Source organism: Centruroides sculpturatus, unplaced genomic scaffold, assembly GCF_000671375.1.
Source record: "Centruroides sculpturatus isolate CEXI.00-Female unplaced genomic scaffold, Cexi_2.0 scaffold108, whole genome shotgun sequence".
NCBI classification, from domain to species: domain Eukaryota; kingdom Metazoa; phylum Arthropoda; class Arachnida; order Scorpiones; family Buthidae; genus Centruroides; species Centruroides sculpturatus.
In genome coordinates, this window is record NW_019384344.1 from 998186 (window position 1) to 1009345 (window position 11160).

Here is an 11160-nt window from a genome sequence, read left to right on the forward strand (position 1 = left end):
TACAGTAATACCCCGAACTTACGCGATAGGTGGGACCGAGCGGTAACCGCGTAAGTCGGGGTATAATTTCGCATATAAATACATACAAATAATTTTTAATTGGGGCCGGAGACTAAAGAAAACAAAAATTTAGAAAAAAATGTTTAATAAAATCTTAGATAATACATATGTGTAACAAATTAGGCCTATATTATTTTACAATTTTTCACATTTACTTGATTATTACGCCATAATTTTAACACTCCCACACGACGGAGTTGACCGCTCGGCTGTCGGAAAACTCCTCACCCCAATCGGCTAACCTCACACACAATACGTGTATGCTGATTGGATACCGCAAGCTTTCGATATAATCTGGGAACCTATTCTGAATAGTATCGTTAAGCTAACGAATACAATAAAAACCAGTTTTTATCGGAACCACGTGATTCGCGTTTAATCAATCGTGAACATGCTATTCCGAGCCGTACGTTTCGTTTTCGGTTCCGATAGTCACGTGCGATAACTAAGCTTTTGTTATCGGTCACTCTCAACCTGCCGTTAGGAATGTAACGAAAGTGAAAACAGCGTGGCGTCCTTTGGTGTACGAATGATTTTACTTTACGAGCAATTGGAGAGAGAGTTAATAAACTATGTTGTTGTATTGCTTAAAAATAATTACCTTAACTATTTGTGAATATTGTATGAATAATGTAATTGCTATATTGTTAAAATTTAAAGCAAGTAGCTATATCATTAACATTATTTCTGAAATAGGTTTCATTCGCATATGTATAAATTAAAATGATAGTCATATATTTATATTCTAAGCTCTCAGTTACTTTTCGCCATCTTTCTGTGTCTTTTTGTGAACCGACTCCATCGGAATTCAGACGGTCGACTATTTCTTGTCACAATTTCTGGCGATCTTTTACGGCAAAGAAAGCGTTTAACTTCCCTAACATTAATTTAGAGTTGTCTTCTATAAAATTAACGAGCATCTCGAACTGGCGACTTGTAGTTCGCTGGCTTCGTTGGCCTTTCTTCGACATTTTAAAACAAAACTATTTCACTAGAGCTGGTACGCGACAATGCTAAAACCACGTGCTTCACTTAGAAAATAGCGGGTTGCAGTCACGTGACAAAAATACAATGCTAACTAAACTGTGATTAGTTAAAGCGTAACAGCTATCGATAGCGTGGAACCCAGACACATCTCGACCGACTACCCGTAGCGAAATCCACTTAACGTGAAGCACAGAATAGCGATTTGTCTAAGGTTCGTTAACTAAGGTTTCTCTTTCGTTAAGGGGACTTATCGAATATCCCGTGTGTCGCTCTCGTTGAGTTATCAGAAGAGCTCAGAATAGGTCCCCTGGCCCGANTTCATCTAGGGATATTTAAAGAAAAATGAAGATGCAGCTTGTTACTCGCCTTTTTAATTTTGCAAGATCCAGTTTGTGTATGAGAAGATTATATACTACACATATAATATATAGCTGTTTACAAACTCAATTAAAAGTGCCATGCAAATATTCTAATTTGACCTTCAAGATTGTAATGAAACAACATTATGCTACATATTTAGAAAATCAAGAGTTGAATACTGTTTTATTATCACATGGACTGACTGAAGAAGAATTAGATGACATGTGGAAAACCAAATCTCAACTATTGAACTATCCAGTTACACATTGGAATAACACAATTGAAATATTAAATAAACATGGATTTTCAATAAATGACATCAAAAATATTTTAATGACTGTACCTAGCATTTTGGAAATTAAACCAAATGATTTAAATAATACAATTAACAAGTGGAGAGAGCAAAAATTAGGTGAAAAAAAATTATTAATGATTATTAATAACACTCCTTGGTTGTTGTTATTAAAAGATAAATATATAGATGAAAGAGTAAAAGATATTTACAAGATGTTTACAAATTTGGATAGACATAAATTATTAGAAATATGTCCTTTAATATTTATTGAAGATTGGAATAGTATACTTGAAAAAATTCAATATATACAAGAAGCTATGGGATTTACTCAGATGCAGATCGTAAAAGGAAAGTGTTTAGAACATACTTTATTACATATTAAAACTAGGCATATGTGTGCCGTTATGTGTGGAAAATTTAAAAGATTATCTCCAAAGAAAAATATCTTAACTAATATTTCATTGAAAAAGATTGCTGATACAACAAATAGAGATTTTGCAAAAATTTGTGGAATATCATTAGAAGAATACTATGTATTTTGTGATATTATGAAGGAATTAGATTTAGATGAAAACTCAGATGATGATGTATGAGTATAAAATTATTTTAATTTGAAATAAATTAGAACGTGAAAAATATACAGTACTGTATTAATTATTAGAATGTAGTTTAATGAACTATTTCACAGTTTTGTTTAATTTCAACTGTAAATATAAATGTGTCCTATTATAAGCAACAATCCATTAAATTACCTAAAAGAATCTTAGAACAATTAAATATTTTCATGCTAATTCATATTCAAGAAAAAATCCAATCTGAAATTGAAATAAAATTTTATTCTAATTTTACAATTTTAGATTAAGCTTACTCCTGAAGATGAAGTTTGAAGTTACAGAAGCAGTAGAACATTTTGAACTTTATCTTTAGTGAGGTACTTTTCCTAAGTTACTGAGTTTTAGCACCTTTTCAATGATTTTATTACAAAAAAGTAAAAATTATTATCTTAATAATAAAAAGTCTGTTCTCCAAATATTTTAAACAACAGTTCACTTTTCAACATTTCAATGTTTAAAATATTTTTTTCTAGTCTTTTATTGTAAATTTCAAAGACTAATTTACAATAATTATCATTCCAAACAATCAATCAATGAATGTGGTTTGTCTGATGAAACATGCATCATAAAAAATTGTGCAATGCCAGAAAATATTGAAGTATAAAATCCTTAATAATTTATAATAAAATTCAGCTATTTTTGTTTAAAAATACTTTTTACTCTGCCCAGTATATGTTAAGAAGACAATTGTGAGTTTGGCCAGACCCACAATGAGGCAGCTGGGGTTGAAGTACAGACCACCTTTGAAAGTTTCTGACTTTTCAGTCTGATTGGATTCACTCCCAGACTTTCCATAGTGGTAGGTTGATGCCTTAACTACTTCATCCATCCATCTTGCCAGCAATACTTCCTATTGAAGACAGCTGGTAAAGGTATCAGCCTACATCTGGGGACATGTGAACAACTACAGGAATTTTCATGGACAGTCTGACCTGAGGCAGTTGGCAACACAGCACTTATCCACTGTCCCCAACTTATGTGATGTCAGGACTGAGGCTAACTCACTTTTTGGGTCGACATGCATCCGTTCGGATGTTCAACTCATTGTGCACCCCGACCACTGCTTCCACAGTCAGCGTAACTTTAACCCTTGTATATTGCTTTGTAAAATAAGCTTGTGGCAACAACCATTGGACTCTTTTGTCTGTCCTGGAATCATTCATTCGCCACCACGACAATCCTCTTCGTGGATGTAATCCACGAGCAGAATTGTCGGCATTGACCGACATAGCCGATTTTCATTCTCAAGAGGTACGCCTTAGTGGCCTCCTCAGTCCCTTACCACTCAGTTATGTTTCTGATTAAACCCATGAGGAGTATGGAAAAAGGCTTTAAATATGTCTACAGGGCAGAGAGAAAATCTTATTAAAATTATTCTAAAGTTGTTAATTAATATACAGTGATAACCAGTCAGTTTTGTGAGTTTGTTGTTGGTTTTTCTTTCTCCACAGATGGTGCTGCTTCATAACACAATGAATTATTATTTATGATTAATTTTTATTGTAATCCAAAGTAGGATTGTTCAGCGGATTTAAAATATTAAGAGATGATATTATTATTACGAGTTAAGCCGCAGTTCAAGCAACTTCGAAGCCTACGTATTCCTCAACTGCACCCTCCAAAACCAAGCCTAATTTAACGTGATTAAACACTTTCCCTTTTGTTTTCCTTACACATACGGGTGGGAGGTAGAAAATCTCTCTTGCTTTCATTTTATTTTGTGTTGATCTCAGCTTTCACTTAAAACGCATTCTTTTCGCGCATACTTTTGTAATAAAATAGGCCTTTGCGTAAAACTATCTTCCTACGTAAAACTATCTTGAAAGAATAGACCTATAAATTTCCACTTTCATCCATCTGTCTTTCCTTAATCTCGAGAACAGAGTTAGATAGATCGTACTTGTATCATAGAGATCATATGTGGAAAGAATGGTGCAGGAAGCCCCGATTAGCTGTATACGAACTTCAGATGCAAACCGAAAGTCGCCTGATTTCAATTCAAAAATTTTTCCCAGAACGGAGTTACATAAATGGGTTTGTTTCTTTGTTATCGGGACTACTAATTTGAGGTGGAGAGCATATATTTTAAATTTAAAAAAATTAAAAATATGATTAAAAATTGCAACCAGGCATTGTTAGTTATTTAAATAGATTGCTAGTGAATAATTGTAAATATTTTTAAGTTTGAGATATTTATTTGTTCTTTCATTAATTGCTTCAGCTTTAGTGAGAGAAGAATTATTGTTTTCTTACAAGAACTAATAGGAGAATATATACAATTTAGCCTAAAATCAGGTCCATACGCAGGATTTTTTACAAAATACTGGAAATGGCAAAAATAAACAGTTTATTTATTTTAATTCTAAAATAGATAATTGACGCGAAACAAAGATATAAAAACTTGTTTTTATTATTTTTACGTATTTCTGCTCGTGAGACGAGATGACGCCAAAATCATGTGACAGCTGCAGCCAATTATCGTGATTATTAAATCGGTGATATTATATTGGCTTGTTAATAAAATTGCTTTATTCAAAGATTGATTCTACAGTCAAATATTAAAAACAGGCAAAACCGAAAACAGCCCGAAAATCGGAGATGTCTAGTCACCCCATCTTAGTGCCAACGAAGAGAGGAGTTAAAAAAACTGCAAGTACTGTCAGGGCTGTGGAGTCGGAGTCGGAGTCATCAAAAAATCTCCTTTTTACTTCCCAACTTGTAATGTATGTAAAACGGAAAAGTATTGAAATCGTGTCAAATTTGACCTTCCAAGTTTCTTTTGCAAATCTATATGTTTGGAGACCTCCCGAAACCCTCAAATTTGGATAGACATAAATTATTAGAAATATGTCCTTTAATATTTATTGAAGATTGGAATAGTATACTTGAAAAAATTCAATATATACAAGAAGCNATATAATCATTGTAGCTCTAACTATATACAATCCTGTCAAAAATTTTGGAGTAATTATTGTTGTAAATCAAATCAACATTTCAGGTGTAATAAGATGTTATTTATATGCACAAAAAAATTGACAATTTATTTAATAAAACAGTTACATTAGTTGCTTTTTATTAGTCCAAAATTCATTAGGCTATAAGAAATACAGTATAAGAATTAAGTTAAGTAGTCATGCTGCTGCTTACTGTATGGATGTGTTGCTAGTTACATTCCAGACCTCCATTTGATCTTTGTGTCCAGAACTGTTAACTTACAAGTTAGACATAAGCATACTGATTACTCACTATGCTGACTAGAGACGACTCAGCATCCACAACCTATAACTCCCTCTTTGGCACTCAGCCAGCTATTGCTTTACCCTGGCATGGTGGGTATATAAAGGTTGGAGTTAGGCTGCAGAAGACAATCAGGATAAAGCTCTTAATATAATATATTTTTTTCAATCATCTATGTTTAAAAAACTAAGTTTGATTTAAGAATTTATTTTAGATATTTAGTTTAATAATTTAATTACAGGGTTTCTGGAAAACTTAAATTGCTATTACAATAGAATTTTTTTCCTTAAATATATGCTTTTAACTTATATTTAATACAATATACCTCTTTTAATCAGTGATGCACTCAGGATTTAATCTTGGACGAGCTAAGTGAACTGATAAAAAAAATTTTTAATTCAAACTCAATAAAATCTTCCTTATGTGACCACTAATTCATAAGTAATGTAGAAATAGAAGACACCATGCAATATAAATAAAAAATGAATTTTAATTAGGAAAATATACTGGTTATTTTTCCTTGGGATATTAGGCCCCTTGGCCTCCTTGCTGCTTTTAATGTACCTGTTCTCAATCCAAACATATTGATTTTAAATGTGATTAATTTGAAATAGTTCTAAATTATTTTTGTTGGTTACTTTATTTGATATGCAGTAAAACCTGTCTATGGCGACCACCCACGGTTCCTACAAAAAGTGGTCTTTTATACAGGTGGTCATCCAATACAGGTGTTGCTGTAATACCGTATTTCCGTACGTATTTTGCGCACTTTTTAGCCATTTCTATTAAGCAAAACTCGAGATGAGAAAAAAATAAGCAAATTTTTTCAACGATAGGGCTATATTGGTATTGTATTTTATTATCGGATAACCCGATTTACAGGAGTCGTAATGATATTATAAGACAGATTTAACACCAATACTTTNCGCATGCTAAGTAAGCCCAGAGAATTCTTCCCTGCGACTACTGTATATTCTTGGTTATAAGGAACACCTTTTTCATACTTTTCGAGACTGTTAACTGCTATACTGTACTTTTAGACCGACTGATTGATGTGTAGTAGAAGAAAATTTGTACAAATAAATTTTCTGTCGAAATGCCATTATGTTTCTATTTGTACAAAGTATAGGTACTACATTAATTAATACATTTTATTACAGAGTAGTTTCAAGTAGTGAGCTGTCTAAAACAGGTTTTTTTTGACATAGGACAGCATTTTTTAAATTAAGGGTCGCGACCATTCGAGGGATGTAGTAAAAATTTTAGGTCACAAAAATTGGAAAAAATTAGGTTTATGCATATGAAATTTACTAATTTTTTATTTAAACCTAATTTTTTTTATTAAAACCTAATGGTTTATGAAAAATGTTATATATTTGTTAATGTTTGATATGTTGAAATTGTATGAAAAAAACCTAGATTTTAGATTATGCCTATTCAGAATATGTTTTGCACCAGTGCATATTCTAACGTGCAAATGCACACAAAGTGCGTAATGGGAATTTCGAGTTGTGCAATGGGAATTCCATATTTGTGCAGTAATTAATTGTCCAATTCTGGATTTTATAAGTATTTCTTTCTTCTAGTTATATTAAAGTTAAAATATTTACCTAAATTACAGAGTATGCGGTAAATCCTGTCTAAAACAGAACCCGAATAAAGGAAACAAGCCTAAACAGAAAAAAAAAATTATTCGAAACGGAACGATTTTCTATGTTAAAAAAGAACCTGTTCAAAATGGAAACCTGGCAAACTGGAAAAAATATTCAGTACCATGCGATTCTGCTTTACACGGGTTTTGCTGTATATTTTATTCAGTCCACAAAAATAATCCAGAACCACAGCGTACGTATCGTATAGTAAATTATATCACATGCATGCTCACACTGCACTTGTCTAGCGACTAAAGTAAAAATATTTTTGCTCTGAGATCCTAAGAGGGCCTTTATTTCATTTATATTATAGATTTGTCCAGGCAGTCGGATGGCCAAACACATACAACCTCTTCGATATTTAGTTTAATTTTTATACGTTTTCACTATATTAACGTATGATTTTAAATAATTCATGCTCAATAATATAAATACAGTATGCGTACTTCTTCACGTCATGAATTCATAATACGTTACTATACAAAAATATCGGTTTAAAATTCTATTCAGAATTTTAAAAATAAAATGTAATTATTTTATAATTATAAAAACATTACATAAATTTGATGTTATATTATTAACTTTGTGAGAATAATGAAATTTTATATAATTATGTCTAAAAATTATATAAACGTAACAGTTGGCAACAGTGTTCCAACTGAACTGATGGTGAGACGGTCGTATAGTAAGTTACAAGAATAATAACCATGATTATTTGGAAATTGTTAGGAAATTCAGGTAAAAAATTGAATGGTTTTAATTTTAAAGCTTATAAACATCCAATTTTGTGTGTTGTATTTTTCTACTTTAGGATTAAACATGTTTATCCAGCCTACTTCCAGGCGCGATCCACTAAGACCATCGCATTTTATTATTTATCCCACGTGACTATGCTGGCTTTGAATTGCTCACTTAATTGTTCGTGGAGTATTTGATCTTATATAATTTTAGGGGTATTGGGACTCGTCTTGAGTAGATGCCGAGGTACTCGCGGCTACGTACGGAGCATCTGTCGAGGCAAGTGAAAGCGCGCCTTGACTGATACGGAGTGTGAAGGATAGTCAGAAGTACTGGTTCAATTTAAAAACTGTTTTTGGTCATTAGAAGTTAATGCGTTTATTATTTGTTATAGATACTGGTTTGCCGTGCCTATAACGTAACTTGCTTGCAAACACGATGTCCACGAGTGAGATGGTGATTGGAACTGCTGTTGTTGGAGTTCCGCATCTAGGGGTGAAGATCACGCAAAGGGTCGTGTGTTGGACTTTCCTTTATTCTTTTCCGATTAATATCATTAGAATATCTGACCACCGTGCTGGATTGTCTATTAAACATGCAATGAGTTTAGTAGATGTGCAATGTGACTCCCAATTGTGCCCGGAAGTAGGCTGATTTTGGGGACTATATCTCATGAAGGGTTACTATAGAGGTATGATTTCTTTGACTTTTTTGTTCCTATGGGCTGGGCATGCTCTGTAGCTCTGTTGAGATTTCAACAGAGTTATTCACATCTGCAATCTTGCCCCTACTATGTTTATACTTGTCATTTTTAGCTGAATGAAGTGTTGAAGCATAGCTACGAGGTGTAAAAAGGTAGAGCTATGAATATAAAACTATTTTAGATTGTTGGAAGTATTTTTGCCAGATAATGTAATTTCTTATATTTTAAATACACAAATCAAGAGCTAGATAGAATGGCAACTTGTTTATTCACACAATACACAAGACTGTCCATGCACTGATCTTGAGGAAATATCAGTTTTCCTATGTGTGTTATACCTTACTGATGTGAAGAAGTCATATCAACTAAATACAGATGATCTGTGGGCCACAGATGGAACTGCACCTGACTTTTTTATTGCACCAATAAGCCAACAAAGATTTCATACTCTTCTGCAAGCTGTTAGATCCCACAATAGAACTTTGAGTTGAAAGAAAAGTAGAAAATAATCTGGTCCCAGTTAGAAAAAGACCTATCCCAGTTAAAGACACATTAAAAGATCTTGCCTGGAAAGTATTAACCCACCTGTCGTACTCACCAAACCTTGCTCCTTCTGATTTCCACTTGTTCTGATTGATGGCACATGCATTTTCTGAGCAGCACTTAAAACATACAAAGAAGTGGAAAAATGGGTCTCTGAAATGGTTTGCCTCAAAACAAAGAAAGTTCTATTGGGACAGTATCCACAAATTGCCTGAAAGACGGGGAAATGTGTAGCTAGCAATGGACATTACTTTGAATAAAGCACTTTTGATGTTTTTTTTTTTTTTGAAATTATGTTTTCTTTGAAAAATCTGCATTATTAACTGGTGCACCTGGTAGATAACTTGCTATGTAAAAAAAAAATTAAAATGAATGTTGTAAAAATGCCAAAATTCTGATTTTTGCATGTGACAGTAATATAATTTTTAGATAAATTAGTGAAATAAAAACTTTGTCAATGTTTTGTGACTTTGGACATCAAAGTGTTTTTTGTATACACTGGTTTCTGTACCTGCAATGAAGTTTCTAAGAAATGCAATTATGAGCTTGCTGCAGTGATCATGTTTGTGTATTGGTAAATAAATACAGTGATACCTTGGTTTTTGTCGATAATCTGTCCAAAAACAATCAGTGAAATCAGAAACTGACAAAAATTGAGGCAATTATTTCCATATGAAACAATGTAAATTCAATTAATTCATTCTAGATACTCCAAAATACATACCAAAAACACATTTCATAGAGAATAAGTATAGTGTTTAATACAGGTAACCCCCATATAATATGGTACTTCTATAGCACGGATACACTCTAACATGGTTTGAGAATTGGTATCATCCCCGTATAACATGGTACTGTTATAGCATGGATTCACTCTGACACGGTTCGAGAATTGGGTAAAACCCTCGTACAACATAAAATGTAATAAATTTTTACATACTTAAGTAATAATAGTTCATGAAAATTAAGTTCATGAAAATTATTATTTTCATGAACTATTAGTATGTAAATTTTCTTTTCTCGCCTTCTGTCGTTGCACATTGTCCTTCTCGAAACTTGTTTCAATGTTGCCAGATCTTGACGCTTCTGCTTCTGATGTTGCCAGATGTTTTCCCCTTATTCCATACTTGCTTTATTCTTCATAAGTGCTTAGAGCCATATAAGGAAATTTATAAAGATCTTTTAACTACGTAATTCGAAATTTAGACTATTTGCAAAAAGTCAAATTAACTTTTTGAGTTTATCTTTATCCTTTATACACTACCACAGAGGGCCAGAAGCAAATACTCATAACTACCACTAGAGGGCCAGAAGCAGTTTAAAAAGGTGGATAAAAATGATAAGGGTGAAGAATTTCTTTGTGTTTTTAATTGTAAAAGTGTCAGAAACCTACAAGAAAAGGCTGACACTTGATCTCTTTTAACCTTGTGAAGTTTTTTTACCAATTTTTACCTGTATTTAAGAAGAGTTCTTCAAAGCAAATTTTTTAAGACTGTTACTTCTGTGGTAGTGTATAAAGGATAAAGATGGACTCAAAAGTTAATTTGACTTTTTGTAAATTGTCTAAACTTCGAATTATGAAGAAATACATCCTGAGTTATCACAAAAATTGTAATCTTTTAACTAGAAGCAAGCAAACTAAAATTACACACTTTTTGCAAAAGGTAAAGCATGGATCTGAAGATAATGCAGAAAAATGCTCAGAGGATAAGGATAACTTGCCAAAAAGAAAACGCTCTCGGTTAATTAATAGTGTTTTTAGTGATGACGAAGAAAACATTGTTTAATTTATATTAATATGTATCACTTAAAAAATTTTAATGAAGATATTTATCTTAATTATGAAAATATACTAGCATGTTTTTTAATTTTTGGAACCTAACCCTCCTTTTCGTATTAGTTCTTTGTTTCGTATAACACGGATTCGCATAACACGGCAATTTTTTGGAACGTAACTACCGTGTTATACGG

General features: G+C 32.5%; 1 protein-coding gene and 1 pseudogene across 1 annotated transcript; both read left to right on the forward strand.

The window, feature by feature from the left end:
- Window positions 1–1373: 1373 nt before the first annotated feature.
- Window positions 1374–3324, forward strand: LOC111634989. Its single transcript, XM_023379836.1, has one exon. The coding sequence runs from the start codon at window positions 1390–1392 to the stop codon at window positions 2293–2295; it is 906 nt and encodes a 301-aa protein (XP_023235604.1). The 5' UTR covers window positions 1374–1389; the 3' UTR covers window positions 2296–3324.
- Window positions 3325–7849: 4525 nt separating this feature from the next.
- The window catches only part of LOC111635334, a 39899-nt pseudogene continuing 36588 nt past the window's right edge, over window positions 7850–11160 (forward strand).

Excerpts from the sequence above, each read along its gene's own strand:
- LOC111634989 (XM_023379836.1), top strand. The coding sequence starts at position 1,390 with ATGAAGATGCAGCTTGTTACTCGCCTTTTTAATTTTGCAAGATCCAGT.